The sequence below is a fragment of the Podarcis cretensis genome, assembly GCF_951804945.1.
Source record: "Podarcis cretensis genome assembly, chromosome: 12".
Classification (NCBI taxonomy): domain Eukaryota; kingdom Metazoa; phylum Chordata; class Lepidosauria; order Squamata; family Lacertidae; genus Podarcis; species Podarcis cretensis.
In genome coordinates this window covers 26,233,799-26,255,326 of record NC_137181.1, presented here as the reverse complement: position 1 = coordinate 26,255,326, position 21,528 = coordinate 26,233,799, and the positions used below count along the sequence as shown (strand labels likewise).

Sequence of the window (21,528 nt, the reverse complement as noted above, 5' to 3'; positions counted from 1 at the left end):
AAAATACAGGATGAATGGAACTTACATGTATTAAATTATGCAGTTGAAATCACAAATTAAGTGTACTGAAGGTGAAGAGCTTAAAAGCTCTTTTTTGTACAGCATTTTCCCAGCCCAGAAAGAACTTTTAAGCTCCCAGACGTACTTACAGGGCTCTGGGAGGCTCTCACAAGATCTTGCAGTAACTTGGCCTAATGAGATCTCTCAAGAGCATCCCAGAGCCCAGTAAGTTTGGGAACTTAAAAGTTCTGCCTTAGGGGGCAAAGCCGCTCAGTACACACCTCCAGAAAGGGTAAGGATGCTCGCAAAGGGGTGGTTTGACTATACATGTCATCCCTGGGATGTATAAAACACAATTGTTCTCTATCAATTACAAAAACACTAAAGCACCAAAATTACAATCCACCAGTAGCAGCTCATTGTACAGATTATATGACCACGCTTGAGAGAAAATTGGGCAAATTGCTTTTTAAATGCAACATAAATTGGGCTGTATTTTATTTGATAGGTTTATAGCCACTTTCCCATTTTTTAATTCAGGTTTTAAAATCAATCATAAGCTTACAAAAATAATGTAATTTAGTACAAATATTTGGCATAGCAGCATTGCAAATGGTCCAGTTAAAACATAACTACAAATTAACTCCCAGAATAAAGTTTCCACACCTTGTAAGTGAAAGAAAATGGTAGCCACAGTAATTGATGTAGGATTTATGCAGTATGTTCTAACCATATTTATCTACTGTAAACCACTCAAAGATCTTTTAGACAGAAAGCAGTATATAATTGTAAATAATAATGTCTGTAGTAAAACAGTCTGTAATGCAAAGTTGAACACTTTATAGTTTCCTAGCACAACTCTGCAATTCCCTTATGATAACATTGGTGTAGTGCACTTGACCGTTTGTTCCATTTGAATCAATATTCATTGTGATATTATGTAACACCTATTGAAATCCTTCTCAAGATTGTGTACAAGCTAAAATGATAAAACAATGGCAGGCAATATTTCTATTATAAAGAAAAAGTACAACAACGAAAGTAGTAATAGTACAAAATGTTTAATGCACATGCAACATTTGATACAGCAGCACAAGTCTGCACAATTTGGGTTTTTTTCCAAGTCTGAAAACTTGACAGGATTTCAGAACAAATACAGTCAACTTTTCATGCACAAATATTGACCTGACTGGTTTCACATACAAACTAGAGATTTTAGTTATGGTCTGTAAAAAAAAAGGCTTTGATCCCAGCTGCTCCAACTAGTCAATAACTGGCATGACAAAGTCATGTTTCCAGATCAACAGTAAACTGTCCCAAGGAAGAGTTCACACATACAAACCTGCTAACAATACTCTATATACCTCTCAAAACTTGGCTGTAAAGATTTCATTTTTCCTCATGTTCTTAAAAGACAACTATTTTACAAGAGATAATTAACATGCATTGCATTACTTTTATCAGGTAGTCAGTACGTAACATCTGGCAAAGCAGGAACATTGTCTTGTTTTGTCTCATAATTTAGCTCAGCACATATGAAAAATAATGAACTTGCCAACACAAAGAATTTCATGTATAATCTGCTTTCTCTTAATGCTAATCAATTTTTATAGCAAATCTTACAAGAGGCACATCTCTTTTTGGCAAAATAATAAGTAGGTAATCAAACTGATAGTGCAAAATTAGCTGTACTTGTAGAGTCCCCCATGTTGTTCCAAATTAGAAAACAATGCATGGAACTTCTTTGGCACAATAAAGCATTTCCTTAGAGTCATGAAGTTTAGGGACTGTATGTGTATCGATGCTTTTACACAAAATAGCCTGTGATTACTGCATGTAACAATTCCCAGTAATGCTAGGAAATGAAACTCGTTACACTGTAGAAAGGGTTGCACTTTAAAAATTAAACTGCAAAAGGTTAAAAAAAGCATGGCTAGCATTGTTTAACTGTTGACCAATGACACCTGATTTAAACTTTTTACTACAGAGCAGGTAGCAAGACTTACATATAAGTCTATTGTGATACTTGCTTTTCGGAGAAAAACCAAGTTCTTAAAAGGAACCACTATAAATAGTTGCACTACTTTTCTCTACAAGTGTCTCCTACCTTTACATTCGGACATGTCATGAGCACAAACTATTTGGATGCCGTCTCCAGATTTCTCCCCTTTGTACCCTGCAAGTAGTTCAGCATGTCAGAATGCCAAATATGTGGGAAACCCTGATGGAAATAAGACTAGTATAATAAAAATTCAGGTGTAGATCTAATAGCTACCACCGCTCTAAGTAGTTCAGTTTTTTCAATCCATCATAATAGAATACAATTCAAATATTTTGTTCTTACAATAGTCAATATTTTTACTTACCTATTGAGATTTAAGTTATCCTTGTAAATGTGAGCATATCTAAAGAAGTGAGGAAAGTAAGCTTCAAGAGAAGACAGATTTTGGCAGTTAAGATAACCCCCTTTTCTCTTAATGATGATTTGCAGCCTTAATTGTACATTCAACAGACTGAAAATCATGAATATTGTAAGCAATCAAGGAGTATATTTAAAAAACAACAACTTCAAGCCATTGTTTTTTAGATGTTGCTAAAAAGGATAGAGTAGCAATTTTTAAAACCAGCATAATGTATGAGTCTCAACCGCAGATAAATTAAGGAATGTCAACTGAATACAAATTCAGAGATCTTCTTTGTATAGATCCACTCCAGAAGGTGTTAGTCCAGGGCTTGTCATATCTGTTGTAGGACTTGCAAGATACTCACTTGACTTCAGACTTGTGAGAGATTTGTAACTTGCTACTGAAGTCAGAGAGCCACAGAGACCAAGCAATGAAGGGGTGTCTTCTTTTCCTATTTAAGAAAAAAAAACCCTTATATATAACTCTAGTGACTGGCCCATCCAGGGTGATCAATAAGGGAGCATAAAGCAATCACTTTTCTCCCTTCTGCCCTTTTCAGGGCAAGTATGACTGTCTAGAACCAGGCATTTCACCTAATTTCTGGATACAAGAACTGCCCATGAACTACCCTCTGTCTTAGCAGAATTCAGCTTCAGTTTATTTGCTCTCATCCAATCCACTACTGCCTCCAAGCACCATTACCTGTAATAAAAAAATTACTTGTAGATAATGCAGGTGGCTTGCATTTTCACATTTGGTCATAAGATGGAGCAGTTTCATTTTTAGACAACACATCCATTCGCTATTGTGGGCCCATCTGCACCTTCTCAAAAAACACATTGCTTTGGACTCTCTCTCTCCCTCTCTCTCTCTGGACAAGCCAAATGAAGTTTTTACTGATCAGAGAATATATGGGTTTTTGCATGGCTAAAATCCAGTTTCTTACTAACTGACAGTAACACAGTAAGGTTTCAGAACCAATAGTGTAACACCAGGCAGCGTTCACCACTTCACAGTTGTTGGATTATCACATTTTCTCCTCACACCTTACTCCTCTGTGCTGCTGTATACGCCCCCCTCTAGCCAAACTTGGCCCTCCTCACTTCATTCCATTTTTGTTCCTATTGCTGTTTATTTCCAGATTCAACTTTTTTTTTTCCTTTCTGGGTGGATTTATCTTGGAGGAATTCCTTCTGCACTTATTAATGGGGTTACTTCTCTCTCAGCTTCATCTGAAGGCAAGTTATGTTTGAAGCTATAGTTTGTCCATGAGACATCAGATATACATTACAACTTTATTTCAAAATGAGACAAGTCAATTGGAAAGAATAAAAAATGAGAAGCAGGAAAGTATTTTGTGAAAAACAAACTAAATGGATCTTGGTATCAGCTAATAGTGTTATGATACTAGTTTCTAAAATAATAACCTTTCTCCTTGCATGAAACTTTTGTATATTACAACTCAGTAGATCTGTCTCTTAAGGATCTGCACATCACTTTGAGCTTAGCAGTATGGGAGGATGCTGCAAGGCTGCAGTTCAACCCACAGGACCAAGATCATATAGGTGACAGGTGGTTCACACATTCAAAGAACTACTATGCAGAAGCATTTCAAATTGTTTGGAAGCTGCAAGCTGAGATTTGGCCTTCATGCAATTGAACAAGGGAATCTAAGGTTTTTAAACATTGGTGTGTGTGTGTGTGTGTAAAACATTCTGTCTTGAATAAGACCATTTGGTAAGGCATTATCTAGCTACACTGGGAAAGGTTTTTGAGGAGCAGGTTATAAGAAGTACATAAAAATGAAGTGATGATGCACATAGGTGTGTTACTTTGCTTAAACACCATCCTGTAATTTTACACACACACACACACACACACAAGATATGGAGTTGTAGGATGGTGTTTAAGCAAAGTTACACACTTATGTGTATGAGTATCTTCTGGTCTTAACTGAGTATGGTTTCTTAAACTGCAATTGATGCTTATTATTTGCAATGAGAAGATGGAATTAAATTTAATAAAATGTCATGTAAGCAAGTTGGCTTTAAGATGAAAGCATGTGGGCCTAAATCATCACTTTATTTTTATGTACTTATTATAACCTGCTCCTCAAAAACCTTTCCCAGAGTAGCTAGATAATGCCTTACCAAATTGTCTTATTCAAGACAGATTGTTCTATATTGCGATGTCTTGACTTTACTGGGACTGAAAATATCCATCCTTTGGCATTCACCTGATTTAGGGTCTTAGAATTATTGCAGGTTGCAGGAAAGAAGTGGGATAGCTGCAGGTACTAAAAAAAACCCCCAAAAACCCTAATGGAAATAAGTTGCTTTAAAGTATTAAATACTTTATCAAAGATAAATTATTAGGCTGATTACCTTCACTAAGTAAATTCATCCCATCCTGTTTTCCATCTCCATCTTCTAAATGGCTTGGATCCAAAGATGTCTGAGAAAGGCTAACATCAGCAGAAAGCTGGTCCAGGCTGTGAAAACTCTTTCTGTAAAAACAATTAGCAATTCCAGTAACTACCTTCAAACTGCTATACAATGCAACCAGCAATTACGGTATTTTTATTACAAAGTACTATAGCAAATAGTAACTTATAGGAAAGCATCTGTTTGCATCAGCGATTCCAAACAAATATGCTGTACTATAAAATAAAGCTGGAAATTTTAAAATGTGTTTTTCTTTAAATAGGATTACATAAAGGAAGAAAAGGTGTTATCCTCTACTCAGTTATGAATGCACACATTTCATAGAATCATAGAGTTGGAAGAGACCACAAGGGCCATCGAGTCCAACCCCCTGCCAAGCAGGAAACCCTTGACCATTATTTAAACAGAGACACTGCAGCATTATAGTCAAGGGTACAATTCCAAAGGGAGCTCCACCGGTGATATAGGCAAGGAATTAAGAACATTTGCACTATTCTTTAAAAGTTTTAACATTCACCTGTTTCCACACACAGTGATAATTTTGATTTCATCTTGTTTGTTATTTTAATGTTGATTTTTCTAGATTTGCTGTATTTTACTATTTTTTCAAATATTTATTGTAAGCTACTCTGATAGTTTGATTGAAGAGCTAAAAATCTTAAAACAAATATTCAGTGGCCTGGTTTGTTATTCTAAAGCAGCAATGCTGCAGCAAGCAAAGGCTCTAGCAGCTCAGTCAGCTGCTTGTGGCTGCAAAGCCAGACAGGATGTATGTGACTGTTACCATGGAAACAAAGGGGCAGTCCATTCTCCTTATTGAGCACAGGATGTGAGCTCAGTGTGTGTCATGTGACCTGTACAGGATGTACATGGGTGGAGTTTTCTCTCTGTTTGTTGAAGAGAGCAGACATCTTTCACTGTATGACTGCTGAAGACAGGAATAAAAGCAATGTAGATACATTTCTGTCTGAGTCTGATTCCCCTCCCTGGGGATATGCAGGGAGCAGGGAGGAGGAGAAGCAGTTGGTGTGTTTTTCTCACAGCCTGAGGAAAATCGCCGGAACGGACCTCGTGTGTTTTTCCTGCCGGGAGTCGCCGGAGGGAGGTCAAAAGAATTCAGCCGGTGCCTGGAGAGATAGGCACATACCTCTGACCGAGCCTGAATTCTAACACATGCTAAGCCAAATCAAAGTTTGTTCTTGGTGTAGAAGTCATGGTTAGTCTGGAGAGAGCTAAACCATACACCCAACTTTGGATAGCATGCTAAGCCAAACTATGACTTAGCTCAGCACAGCAGAAAAACAACAAAACAACTAGGGAGCAGCCGAGTGGCTGTCATCTGCTCCCTGGGAGCCTGCGTGTTTGGGCTAAGCCATGGCTGTGTCAGGACGATGAAGAAGAAGAGAAGAAGAGTTTGGATTTGATATCCTGCCTTTCACTCCCTTTAAGTAGTCTCAAAGCGGCTAACATTCTCCTTTCCCTTCCTCCCCCACAACAAACACTCTGTGAGGTAAGTGGGGCTGAGAGACTTCAAAGAAGTGTGACTGGCCCAAGGTCACCCAGCAGCTGCATGTGGAGGAGCGGAGACACGAACCCGGTTCCCCAGATTACGAGACTACCGCTCTTAACCACTACACCACACTGGCTCCATGCAGATGGAGGATTGGCTGAGGACCTGGGCAAGGGCTGCAGCAGGATGTGGAGGCCTCTGCCAGGAGTGGAGCAGTCTGTTAGTGAAGACCCTGGGAAGAGGGGCTCCCTTAACCTGCTCACTTGTCTCATCTGTCCCCATAATGAGACCCATGAGCCCCACCTCCCTCTACAGGGCTGTCAGAACCTCTATCTGACACTCCCTCAGTGCTCACTGCACCACCCACTTCGGCATCTTCAGAAAAAAGGAGTAACTGTGCCTACCCAGACGGGGATATTTCACTAGGTCCAGCAGGAGCAAAAAGAGTAGGCAACCGAGGGTTCCGCCTACTATATCATAGAATCATAGAATCAGAGTTGGAAGAGACCACAAGGGCCACCGAGTCCAACCCCGTGCTGAGCTAAGCCATATGTAGTGTGATAATGCAGAAACGCTAACTGCCCTACGATGAGCCTATCCCATTTCACAAAGGGGTGTGTGTCTGATCAACAACTAAAACTTGGACAGTTAAGAGTACCGGCCTTGCAGCTGCATTTAAAATTAGTCACGTGTATTGCCTGAAGTGCCAGCAATGTGTATATGTACTGCAGTAATCAAAACATTAAAGCCTTTGGAAATAATCCTTCAAGCCTTCCTTCTTCAGCAACTGGGAGACCGGAGACCAGCCATCCTTTCGCTCTTTTCACTACATGCACTAAAATAACCTGTTGCTGCCTTGAAAAGCAGGCTATAAATATGAAAAACTAAATTATAAGCCACCTATGGAGAGGTACATTTGCTGAAATGTCCTTCATATACTGCAATGCAGCATAAAGACACTGTGAAATCCAATTTGTGCCCTAGTAATTTTGGATCAGGCTCAACAGGACATGCCGAGCTGTCTCATGCCTGCAAGACCACAGTTGCTTGATCAATTGGGCCAAAAGTCACCACATGTAAGTGAGTCAGCTGATTCACCTGGGCACCTCTCTATAAACACCAAGTCAGCAACAGTTTATCTGACCGTGGATAGGGTAATATTGGGGGAGTGGATGTTACACCCAGCTGTATTTCAGCAATTTCAGACTTGTTATGGCACAATCAAAGTGGACCTCTTTGCATCCGACATAAATTGTCAGGTTGAGAGGTTCTTCACCGGGTTCCATTGTCTGATGGTAGAAGCAACAGATGCGCTAGCAGCTTTGTGGCCACCTGGTCTACTTTATGCCTTCCCTCCAGTTCTGGTTATTCCTCAACTCCTACAGAAACTTTAGGAAGAAAGGGCTCTGCTAATTTTAATGGCACCATATTGGCCATGGATGTCAGACATTCTGGATCTGGCCATAACTTCCCCATGGCATATTTCTCCTCAGTCAGACATCACCTTCATCTGAATCTAAGTTGGCTACAGTTAACAGTTTGGTTTTTGAGAGGAATGAGCCTCTGACTGAGATCTCTCGCTTCATTTCACTTCCTCAATATCCAATTCCCCATAAGGATTCATATTTTCCCCTTTAATGCAGGGCCATTAGATGCAGAATCCGCTGCAACAGCAATGCCTTTAGCTGCATGGAATTGGCTGAAAGAGGCATCAGGAGGTGGCTGGCTGCCCGCCATAAGAGAGGGAGCAGTTGCCAAATTCTGAGAAGGAATGAGATAGAGCTGACTATGGGAACAGGAAGGCACAGAATTAGATTCAGGATCCGAACCCCTGGGCTCTAAAGAAAAAGCACCTAATGGCATCTCTTTGATTGGGTTTAAGGCCTTCACTGAAAATAACACATACTGGAGAGAAAAGCGAGGCAGCCTGATGAGAAGTGCCAGCAGCAGTATTGTTAGCAGTAATAGAATATGAATGAGGCATAGCTAAAGTAGGCAACTCCTGGGGTTGGGGGCTGACAGGAGAGCCCTGGGATCCCCCAAAGTCCTCCCCTTCTGAGGAGCTGTGGGAGCATGAAACATTCACATGCTGGGCTTGGTGATCCATCTCCATCACATTACATCCCACAACACAGCCTCTCTTTAAATGGACAGGAGACAGCCATTCGAGAACTCATCCCCTCTGTTGCTGAGCACTCATCCCTATAACAAATGCACTTCTGTGTCTCTCAGAGCTATGAGAAACAGCCCCTTCAGTATGTTTGCACTTCTGAGTCACTTTGCAAGCCACAGGACAACCAAAGCTGATGGGGGATGCAGTACACATAATTTCTTGAAAAGGCAAATTGCTTTGCAGAATGAAAGCTGCAATGGAATCTGAGCGCGGGACCAACACAAACACCTAATAAGAAGGTGCGGTTTGCTGGGGCTTCTTAGGCATGGCTCTCAAACTTTCAACTGATTCCTACCCTTCGTAAAAGTGGTCACCAAGAAGGGAAAGCAAAGGAGTGAAATAGACTATATACATTTAAGGAACTCCCCCTAAATATAAATAGGAATGCACAAAGCCAGAAACAGGGTGGCAGAAACTACAGTATAAAGTCACGGGGGAAAGAACACACTGGAAGAAAACAAAGCAGAGAAACTGTAAAAAAGAGGCAGAGTTAAAAAGCTATGAAAATGGCAAACTGGGAGAAGTCCAACTGGCAAACCTAAATCCCCCCCCCCCCCACCAGGAAATTAAAGTGAAGTACATGAAGACACTTGATTTATTCAAGGAACAGGAGACCTCCACAGAAAACAGGATGGCCACACAAAAAACAACCACCCCGCAGATATAGTATTTAGTGAGAAAAGGCAGGGAGCAACAAAGAACAGTGACAGCTCGACTCAAGGCAGGAAAGCAAACTGAATTCTGGAAGCTGGTTACTTTCCTAATCGACACTTTAATGCCTCGACCACAAGGTGGTGCTGCATAACCCATACTAATGAGCTTCACCAACAACAGAATGTAGAGGGGAAGCAAATGTTGCCAGTTCCTCCTTTCCCTAATAGCTCTACCCCATGCCACCTTGCACCTTGCTCTGGAAGGTCCTTCAACTCTATGGAATGGATTTTTAGGGGGGACTGGGGTCTGCAAATGTTGCAGTGGCTCAAAGTACCTGCTCCTCCTCCATTAGACAACACTGGATCAAAAGCCCGTCTGTGAGTGCAAGGGAACAAATCTGATTCCACTCCATGTTCCTATAAATTTTAGACCAACCTTTATGTTGCAGAATGTAACATGGGATGCTAAATTAAAAGTGAAATCAGCATCCAAGTGAAATCTCAGCAAATTTGAGGTAATAATGCAATTAGGCACTTCCATTTTAATATGAAAATATAATTCTAATAAATTTTAAAGGCTGAAGACAACAAGGCTGAACTATATATCTGTAACTGGAACTATATAGCAAGAACATACACCTGTGGCCCTCCAAGTGTTGTCAGACTACAACTCCCATTGCTCATGCTGATGGGTTGATGGTAGTTAGAGTCTAACAAGTCCTGGAAGAGCACATGTTGCCCACTGCTGATAAAGGGATCAGGCTGTGGAATCATGCCCCTGCCACATCTTGTATGGGAAACCCCCACTCTCTCTACATTACGTCTGACTACTGTTAACCTTCATTAAAGGTATGATGATCCTAATGAACACTCCAGACAAATTTAGTATGTCCTTAACTACAGTTGATAAAACTTCACTGATATTTGTAAACCACTCTGGGAACCTTTTTTGGATAAAGAGTGGGATAAAAATGCCAGTAACAACAACCACCCCATCTTAAACTCATTATGCAGAACAATTTGCATTGGTTCAGTTACATCACATTAATCCATAGTTCAAAGCAATGTGAATGAGCAACAATTATCATACTCAAAAGTTACCATGGTACTCCTCATCACTCCTGTTCCTCTCGTGCTGCAGACAAAACAAACCAGATTCTGGCTTATGTTGCTCTGAATCTGGGTTCATAGCTCGTCTCCTCTAAATAAATCAAGCACAGTCAGCCAGCAAGAAACCATGAACACACTGTACCAGCATGCTGCTTATTCATTAAACTGTAGTTTGATTTAAACTATGGTTTAATGCAGCATGTAAAGGAGGTACTGTTGAGTAAAATAGATAATAAAGGTTATTCTAAGATTTGCTGGAAATGTATGTAAAATACTTTGTATTAAGTGATTCTCTGAGCAAACTCACTGAAATCAATGGACTTCAGTCATGACTAACTTAAGTTTATTGAAACTGATTTCAGAGTCTAAACAGAGTATGACTTAGATACCACCCAAAAAGTATTATGTGCTTATGAGTATGATTTGTTATAGCAGATGGGTTGCATCCAACTAAGTCATACTCAGAGAAGACTTACTGAACTCAATATACTTGTCTAATTTGTCCATTGATTCCAATGCATCTGTACTCATGAGCATGACTTAGCTGCATACAACCTAATGTGTTTAAGATAAATATGCTACTATATAATTCTATTCTGCTTTCTAATGTTTAGTTATCTACCAGTTTTCCCCTTAAACACATACATAATCTGGTTGACAAGATGCACTAGAGTGGGGGTGGGGAGAATGAAATTTCTGGGATCTCTAGGAGCACTGCACAAATATTTCAACTTACTCATCCCATTGCTTATTTTGCTTTCGATAAAGTAGTGTATCCAAGGCAACAGCATTAACATCCAGAGCTCCTGGGGAAGGCCACTGATTGGTGAGATGGGTGGTTAATTCTTGTCTTGATCTTAAATCATTATTCTTTAGCACAGTTCTGTGAACACACAGTGAATTTGATGCCATTAGAAGTAATGTCTTAAATCACAGGAAGAAAATAGGCTCATTCTTGGAAGATCACCTGCTAGCATGCTATTCTTAAAGCACCCTTCATCCTAGGAGACTTCTCAGTCAGAATGTTAGTACTGAAAACAAAACAAAAAACTGAAAGGAACTGTACAGAGAGACTTACACTACAGTATACAAGGTGACCAGTGAACTGCAAATAATGTAGAAATAAAAGCAATGAGTTAAATACTACTTCTTAAACAGAAAATATAATCCTCAGTTTTCAGTTAGCAAACAGCGCAAGTTCTAAGTTCTTAATTTATAACTTTTACAAAAGAAGAAATCAAGGTATTAAGCTCTAAAACAAATTGATCTGCCTATATCAGCAGTCTGTAGGAGAGTCCAGATTAAAGTCCAATTTCACATTTCTTTCAAGCAGAAGTGTGGTTGTCAATAGAACTACACAAGGTACAAAAATGCCGTTAACAGCTGCATTGCAACTGAAGTACCTATTGTTTTTCACTTTTATTTCATCCTGGAAAACAAACCAAGTAGAGAATTTTAAGTGCTACTTTATATTAATTCTTTTCTGGGGCAAAATTAAAAGAAAAAATGTGTTAATGAAGGTTTCCATACAGTTACTCATGGCAAACTTAATGTAGTTTTATTTTCTAGTGGTTTTCTTCAAAAACTGCATTGTGTACCTCCTAAACAGGTTGATTATATTGCACTGTGCAATTTTACTTCTACTACTGTAAAGAAAAATACTTAATTTGGGGTCTATATGTGTGTCTCAATGTATTACCTATGAGTTATGCCTGACACATAGGCAAAAAAACAGTAAGAAAGCCAAGTAAGAGTAAAGACACAGAGAAAGCGACTTAAGTAAAAAAGTAATTTGTATTATTTTGAAAATAAGTTCACCATCTCAGGTCAGAAAAGTTACAGAAAAAGTGTCATTTCTGTAAGATCAAAAGCAGGTATACTTCACAGTGGGGAAAGTATTTAACATGGGAAAAGACTGGGAGTGTTTTTAACTTAACAGTACAGCCATAGCTTGATTACTTACCAGTACTATGAATTCTCCTATTGGATAAATCTCCTTCACATATCCCCTCTCTATGGAATGAGTTGTCAGCACCACCTTGATGACTCAAATCTGTTGAAATTTCAAATGTCATGGATGTGAGCCCATGCAACGATGCATGTGGTGTGTTATTTGCCTCTAACTACATGTTAGTATAGTGTCAGAACTCCCAATAGCAAACAAAAACCCAGCAAACTACGGGAATCCAAGACTGCGGATTTATGGAGGAGATGACAATAGTAGAATTCTAGTTATTGACAAGCAGCATAGTTTTCTGCTCAGGGTATTTCCCAGAATTGTCACTCGGGAGACTTGTTACCAGTCTCCCCAAGGAACATAAAATAAAAGAGATTAGCAAAAGTTCTGGGCATACATGTAAAATATAAATCAGTGGTCTTATCTTACACAGCACTAATTCATCTAAACCATGGCATTGTATATAGGGCTGGTGGGCAAGGCCTGCAAAAAACAGCCTGGAGGGCCAAATTTGGCCCCAGCCCTGGCCTACGATGAACAAGCAGTGTGCTTGTATATGCTGCTCAGTTGCTTCTGTTCTACTTTGCCTACATACAGAGCAAACAAACAAGGCTTGGCTTAGCATTATGTGTGAAGCAGTGCTCATGGTTTGTTTCTCCCAAACAAGCCACAAGTAGTAAGCCAAGATAAGGCTGTTTCTGCAAGTGGCTCCAAATATGCCAACTGTTACATACCAAATCTACATTTCAATTGTTCAGAGCTATTTTAAGACTAAATTCAGATTGCTGACATGTATCTGTATGCTTCCCGAAAATAATAAACCCAGCCTTAAAGCACAAACCTACACTTGTACAGGTCTACTCAAAATGGAACTTACTTCTAGGTAAACTGGTACTCATTGTAGCCTTAAATATGCTCGTGTCTGCAGTTAAAAGTGACAGTGTGCCCAATCCTGTTTTGTTTTTAAAAATGATATACATATGGAGGGAAACTGGCACCAGAAGCAGCTGCTTCACAGGAATACTGATCCTGGAAATAATTTTTCCACATACTATTAAGTCAGATTAATACGTTTTTCTGCAAGTAGTAGCCATGATAAATTTATTAGTAGTTTAATATACACATGCCATATATTATGGGATTAGGTGGTGATCACAAGGACAGTGGTTATCTGTTGCAGCACCCTGATTGCATGATGTCATCTCCAAACATATTTACTTTGAACCTACTTTGATTTGTTTTAGATGCCAGGAAAAACCATTTTAATTTGCTAAGGCATGGGTTTCCAACATGGTGCCCATAGGCACCCGTGTGCTTTCAGTACTTCCTATTGCATCCACAAAAAGTCTCAGTCAAAAAGCTAAAAACTTTCCATTTAGTAAGAATATTGGCGGGTTTAATTGCAGATAGATGTTGGGCTGTTTAAGGCTATTTTGCAGTGCTGTTCTGAATCTTTATCTTTATTGTATTTTAAATTGGTATTATTCTTAGATTTGAACTAGATTTTGATTTTTATAAACCAGCTTGAACTTTGGTGTGATACAAAGTGTGTAAAAATGGATTAATATGCATTACGACAAATCACACAATGTTTTGCCATAAAGAATCCTTTATATGTTGTTACACACCAGGCTACATGGGCTTTCACATATGTACTTGTTTTCAGAAGAAAAATATTCAACTTTTATTTTTTTCTGCAAGATTTTCAAATGCTCTTTTACTCATTCCTCATCCCATACCATTGGCCATTTAGTAACATTATATTGCAATGCTTCTGGCACCCATCTGTCTCAAGAGAGAACAGAGTGAGCCTCAGGGCGCAAGCTTGGGCAGTGTGTATGGAGGTCCAGGGTGACAAGACCTTGGCCTTGCTGTTGTGGTGCAAAGGAAAGCACAGCAATACATTTAGCACCAGCTTGGCTGCAGGAGTTGATGGAAGGAGGTGTACAAGGAGCCATCCAACTGTCTTAGGGACTCCACTCAGTATTGGTGCAGGTTTTACTCCTTAGCCTTTTCTTCTCCTGAATGTATCCCACAAGGCAGTGGTTTAGGATCAGAGCTTTCCTTCTCCTGGATGTACTTCCTTCCTAGGTTGATGAGCCCCATCTGCCCCACACTTCCCTCTACAGCACATGCAGAAACCACCTTCTTGATGGCTGGGCCCACCATTGGTCTTGTCTGCTCAGAAAGCCTCCGCTAACATCCCATACATCCCTATTACAATGTAATATTTAAGCAAAAACTGCTTCCTCTGTAGGGGTAGGAAAGAAAACAAAAAAGTAACTCTGTTGAAGTTACTCAAAACACTATCTGGTTAAAGGGGGAGAACAATGACACATGAGTATCTGCTCAAAACCTGGCAATGTATTTGTAATGTAAAACAGCAAAAAGTAGGAACAGAGAATAGTACAGAAGACTGTTCAAACCCAGAGAAGCAGCACATACAAGGCATATCATTATTTATTAATTTATATATCACTCAATGCCCAGATGGCTTCTAAATAAGAACCCCAAGGTGCCATCTAAAGTCAAGCAAGATCAATAAAGTCAATCTGCAATTAACCAGTAAATCTTAATCATAAACAAATGCACCTGTTCCCTGCTATTACCACAAGCTATGTTTCCCCCTTTTCACATTCTTCTTATGCAAGAACAACATCTGTAAGAGCTGATTTCAGGATAAGGAATCCTAAATCAACAATAATATATATATAATGAAATTAAAAGAATACAGTATAGTCAGAACAAGGATTAGGATTCTCTCCCCCCCCCCCCCATTGCCAATGATTTTTCATGTACCTGAAATTTGTACAGAAAGCAGTCCAAATTTATTAAATATCTATATCACAAAAACAATCTCTTGATCCATCACTGGTGAAGGCAAACCGGGCAAAAATGAAAAGAGCTTGCTTGGCTCTTTTTGCCATAGTAGAATGTGCAAAGCAGAAGATGCAGCAAATCCCAAGAAACTTAATAATGTTGGCCAGCAGCAATGGAATAATCTAACATCTACTTCAGAGGGGGGCTTATTCTATGCAATCAATTGCAGCTTTTGACTATATGCCTCAGCCATACAATACACAGAAATTCAAAAGATATGTTAAAACGTCTGAAAACAACATAAAATTGTGTTCATAATTCAAAGGCCTTTTGAAATAAAAAAAAAATTTAAACTGGATTCTGAAACTTAACAGGAATAGTGCCTGCCTGCTTTCTAATGGGAGGGTGTTGGGCCCACTAAACCAAAAGCACAACTCCTTGAAGACACAAGACATGCACCTGGTCTTGATAATATCAGATCATAAGAGGATGTGTCCAGGTAAAACTCCCTGATAATAAAGTAGATGGCCAAGTTTATATATTTAAGGTATTGCCCCCACCCCACTGACTGGGGTAGGGCAGAAGGTAAATGTTATTCATACAGATTAATATCCTTACTCAGAAGAACACAAGTGAAACACAACTTTTCACAGATTCCTACAAATATTATTATAGTTGAGCCTTCCTGGTTATGAAAAACAAATTAATGGGGCTTTTTATGCCTGAGTGCCACTCTCAGAAGTAGACCAGCTTTGTTTTCCAGCTTTAATATGCAAACACTTGCATTCACCATTTTATAACTATACAAACAGTTACAACTTAACTGCATTTAAAGTCATATCTTATCTCCACAATTTTAATGTGCAATATTTTTATGCAATTATTTTGACAATTTTCTGCATAATCTGTTTCAGAGAGGTATTTTACTAAAAATTTGCTTAAGGGCTACATTCTTCAACGGAACAGGAATGCTTTAGACTGTTCACAGGTTGAGACCATGATCGTCATATGAATTCTGTCACTACTTAGTATACTTTTGTAAATAATTTTAAAATGTTGAGCATTTAAAATACTATGCCATTTACTTTACCTCTTATGTATAGGACACAGTTGAGGATTAAGGTTTTGGGTTTCATTTCTGGCATTATCTTTTTTTTAAATCAAGCAGTTTCATCAAATAATGAGTCATGTAATCACATTTAAGTTTAAATCCCAGCCTGTAATTTTAAATCTCTTCTGTCACACTGACAGTGAGTCATAACCATATTTAATTTTTAAACCTCTATCAAAGAAAAACAGCCTGAACAATCTGAATTGATTCAAATGCCATGGCATTTAGTGGCTAGCTGCCGAGATCAAAGTTGAGGACAAAGAACAAAGGGAATCAGAACAGACATTTATAGTAAAAAATAATAATACTGATTTTTTAACAAATATGTCATAGTCATGTTTTAAAAGACAATGCTTTCCATGATCTGTGATCTATTCTTCACACTTCCCAATCATAATAGAAACTGCCAAAGTACCAATTACACATTTTTCAAATCGCTAACAGCATGCACAACTGTTGCTAAGCATCTGTTTCAAGTACAGAATGTTCTGCTCTACCACTTAAATTTTCAGTACAGTTCTGAGTACCTGGGGGAGTGTGACTAGCCATTAGCTTCAAACAACAGTTCCCTACCATTCTTAAGTTATTCCTTTAAGGAAAATCTGAAGTAGAGGCAAAAGACCTGACAGATTGCTTTAAAAATTGTCTTTTTCTTATATGAACAACACATACCTTTAATGTTCAATGGAATATGCTAGCAAAAGGTAACTTCATTAACACATTTTCAAAAAGCAACTCTCAACATGCACCTGATAGTGTTCTACTAACTTAGCTGCTTAACTGCTGTTAAATAGCTGATCAAATATTATCTACTATTTCTTCTGCTCTATGTGTGTGTGTGTGTGTGTGTGTATGCCCCTCAGATCTTTAAAGCCCATTATCTTCTTACAGAGACAATACCTACATGCAAAGCAACTATGGCAGAATATTCTCCAGAGTATTACAGCTACGCAGCTAAAAAGATGATTCATATTAAGTAAACCATGACTCACAACAATCTGACTAATGCAGTATCAAAAAATGCTAATAAAAGAGCTAACATCACAATTAACCAGCGGTCCACATAGAGCTGCACCAAGCATCTAAAGCATGGGCTAAGAAAGAAAAAAGGCGATTTTATTATGCACATCTTGCTTGTGAAAAGCATTCTACAATGGCCCCCACTGACACAATCTTTATCATTTAAGCTGCCCACTCCTGTTTAAGATCAAATGATGAGATGAATATTTAGGTGCCAGAACTGTATCTAGAATGTAATTCTATTTATATACAGATAATTCAAAATAAAGGGAGGGGGGCTTTTTTGGTTGTTACTTGGATTTAGTATGTTCAAATTCAGAATATGCCAAACTAGTGACAAATATGAGCTGCTGCTTCCAGCAAGCTTCTGGCTGGCCACTGTGGAAGCAAACTGATGGATGAAATGGGTCATTGGCTTGATCCAGCAGGCCATTATGCTCTTATCATCATAACTGGAGACAGGTGATAAAAATCAAGCTGGGTTGTCTTAAAAAGAAGAAAAAGGATGAATCACATGAGTAGTCATGTTCTTTAAAATGATATATGAAAGTAAAAAGGCTGGAACAAATTTTATCTGAACTTTAACCTTCTACCCACTTCTGGCTAGAAGCACAGATTCTACAAGTGTCACACAACACATGATTTGTAAGCACATATTACATGAAAAGGTGACACAGCTAAACAAAATACTATGCTCTATATATAGTTTTAAGAAAAATCAACATATTTCCTTAAGAATATTGAACCCTCTCTCCATCTCCTTCCATCATGCATCTCTAAATCAGATCTGGGGACATGGGGTGGAATCTGCTTGCGCTAGCTCAAGTCTTTAGTTGAGAACCCCCTGAGATCTAAGAAGCCAGTAAAAAAAAATTTACTTTTAAAGGGGCATTAAAAAATTTCTTACTTTCAACAGTACAGTACATATTCACTATGCTGTTTTATGATTTGGCAACTCTTCACCAAAGAAGAAAATTAGCTACTAATGGATTGCAATTATTAATGGATTGCAATTAATAATGGACTGCAAGAGGGAATTAACAAGGACTTTATAATGCTTATGGATTAATTGAAAAAATGGAACTGTGTGGAAAATATTGGGATGTTCTGTGGCAATACCCTCCTATGGAGGACTTGAACTTTGATTTACTATGGTGTTGATAAGATATCAGCTTGTTATTGGATGGGAAAGAATTCAAAGAAAACGCTGGAAGTGAGGCTGGAGTAATAGCCAGACTTCAGACCACTTTCAGTTTTAAGAAAAGCAAGATGGTGAAAGGTCACTACACAGTAAAATTGAGTCCTTGGAGTGGGGGCGGGGGGGGGGGAATGCTGAAAATGATTGATTGCAACAAGAAAGGAAGGTTGAACATTTTTTTTAAAAAAACATTCCACACAGAGTTACCAGATATAAAGTCCACTTGCAAATTAAAGGATATGCAAATTGCAAATTAAAGGATAAATATGAACAAAAGTCAACACATCAGTGGCTGTTAAAATAAAGGATCAACATCAGAACTGTATTATTTTGATTAAATAAGCAGATTGGAGTGGGAACAAGGAATCAACATCTCCTAAAAATCTCCTAACATGGGAAGTCAACATGACTTTGGGAAGTCGACCAAAATGTTTAATTTGGCATCTGACAATTGGCGTTTTTAATTGAATTATGATTTGGTATTGTATTAATACATTGGATTGTTATTAACGAAAAATTAATAAAATTATATAAAGAAAGTATTACATATCTACCTAAGTATCACTGCAAATATAACTGCAGCACTTAGGTGTCATCAATCTCAGTTAACAAATCTTTGACAAATTTCTAATAATGTGGTATCTTTAAATTTGAATGAGAATTAAAAGTTGTTCAAAATGAAGTATCTAGTAAGTCAAACCTTTATACATTGTCCAAGGCAAGTAAACCTGCCAAGAAAAATATCTCAAGTGTCACATGCATTGTCTTATCTAAAGCTAGAATAGCTTTAACCTCTACCCATATGTACCAATCTGGACCCTGAAATCACCATCTGAGGCCCTTCTTCATTAGCCTCCTTTATAAGAAGTCCAGAGGGTGGCAACATGAGAACAGGCCTTTTCTGCAGTGGCTCCCCATTCTGGAATGCTCTCCTCAGGGAGGGGAGGATCACCTGGCACCCTCATTACATATCTCTAGGCAATAGGTGAAAACATCTCTTCAACCAGGCTTTAGTCCCTTTAAATAGGTTTGTGGGCAGGGAGGGGGGTTGCTGGCTTTTTTTTATTTATTGTGTATTTTGTGTTCTTATTTTGTATTTTTAGGTTATTACCTACCCTGTGATCTTTGGATGAAGGGTGATAATAATAATAGCTTATACCCAATCTTACACATAGGGAGGCGGGTGGCGCTGTGGGTTAAATCACAGAGCCTAGGACTTGCCGATCAGAAGGTCGCAGTTCGAATCACCAAGACGGGGTGAGCTCCCATTGCTTGGTCCCTGCTCCTGCCAACCTAGCAGTTCGAAAGCATGTCAAAGTGCAAGTAGATAAATCGGTACCGCTCCAGGGGGAAGGTAAACGGCGTTTCCATGCGCTGCTTTGGTTCATCAGAAGCGGCTTGGTCACGCTGGCCACATGACCCAGAAGCTGTACGCCAGCTCCCTTGGCCAATAAAGCAAGATGAGCACCACAACCCCAGAGTCGATCATGACTGGACCTAATGGTCAGGGGTCCCTTTACCTTTTAATCTTACACATACATCATAATATGGAAATTAGTATGCAGTTGTTTATACACTTTTATTGGAGAATATGGAATCCATATGTCGAGGCGGGGATTCCATTCCTATTCCAATTTATTCTGAGTGACTCTTCTGAAAGGCCCTCGAGTCTAGGATATGTTCATTCCAACAAATGGCAACAGACTAAAGGAAAACCCTCTCTAGATCTCATAAGAAGAAACAAATCCCATTCCCACAACATGGGGAATGACAAGGAAGCCATTAACAGACTCACCAAACCTCTTCTGGAAGGTTGTTTTGACAAAGCCATGCTCACCTGCCCTACAAAGCAGGCCAAGACTGGGCCCAAAGGGGATTGCAGCCCTGTGCAGAGCCCCCTTTACAGAGTCTTGCAAGCCCTCAGAATCAGTGGACAGTGCTGGGTCTTTATCTGTATAGCTTTATTTCAAACTACGCCGGCAAAAACAGGTCACCTGATGTGATGTCAAGTGATTGACAAGTGAGTGGCCCACCTGCCCACTGGAACCTGTGCCCCTGCATTAGCTAAAAGAAAGGGACAGTGGCTTATGCTTTGGGAGCTTACAAAGGTGGCATTTGCAGTTTCCACAGAGGCCATAAGATGAGTAACTTTTGCCTAGGGCAACCTTTTTCATGCAATTCAGATTGCTATGTTGTCATTGTATTTGTTCTTGTGATATGAAGAAATTTGTACCCATTCAGAGAAATCTCTTGGCCAATCTCCTGGGAGCAGAAGCCACCCACTGGAAATGGTAATTACAGGATTTGGAACACAGTGTCAACATGTTGTTGGCACCCAATATACTGATGACACAAAATTCTACTTCTCCAAAACATCTGACTCAGGTGTAGCAGCACAGGAGCTGGATCAGTTCCTGGGAACAGTGGTGGGCTGGATGAGGACCAATAAAGAAAGCTGGTAAAAGCTCTGTAGGTGAGAGGTTCCCAGATTCAGAAAATAGGTTAGCTGTCTCTTCTGGGTATGGTTACTCTCCCTCTGAAGAAGCAGGTGTGTAGCTTAGGACTGCCCCTGGATGTCAGCTGGCGCAACAGCTACAACTATTCCTGGACTGGTAGATACCATAGCTTAGCTGCTGTAGTTCAGGCATTCATAGTTTAGATTGGATTACTGCAATGCCCTCTTTGTGGGCCTTCCCTTAAGACTGGATAAGGCATCTGCAGCAAGGTTGTTATAGTAGATGCCCTATCAACAGTGCATAACTCCTGTGTTCAAAGTGCTACACTGGCTGCCAATATGCTACTGAGTCAAGTCTAAGGTCTTGTTATTGACATAAAGCTGTGAACAACTTGGAACCAGTTACCTCTGGGAACTCCTTACTTTGTATGCCACTGGCCAGGCACATCAGTCTTCAAGAGAGGCAGTCTTAGTTGTTTTGTATGCTCCCATGGTTCATCTTATGTCCACTAAGATGAGGACATTTTGTGTAGTGACATCTGTCCTTTGAAAAATGCTTCCAATGAACATCAGGCAGGCACCTACAGCACTGATATTTAGGCACCTGCTTAAATCTTAAAACTTAACCCAAGTTTTCCCTGAGGGGTGATCCAGCTATGCCTATGTATTAAT

General features: G+C 39.3%; 1 protein-coding gene across 2 annotated transcripts in view; it reads right to left on the bottom strand.

Annotated features, from left to right (window-relative positions):
* Positions 1–1,045: 1,045 nt before the first annotated feature.
* The window catches only part of RUNDC3B (RUN domain containing 3B), a 31,884-nt gene continuing 11,401 nt past the window's right edge, over positions 1,046–21,528 (bottom strand). The window contains exons 9-11 of one of the 2 annotated variants that reach the window (XM_079948359.1): positions 11,032–11,178; positions 4,790–4,911; positions 1,046–2,856 (exon numbers count right to left, since the gene is read on the bottom strand). In XM_079948359.1, the coding sequence (XP_079804485.1) occupies positions 2,684–2,856; positions 4,790–4,911; positions 11,032–11,178 (442 nt within the window). In that variant the 3' untranslated portion in view covers positions 1,046–2,683. The remainder of the gene's footprint in view (positions 2,857–4,789; positions 4,912–11,031; positions 11,179–21,528) is intronic. The other variant, XM_079948360.1, reaches the window with a different exon arrangement.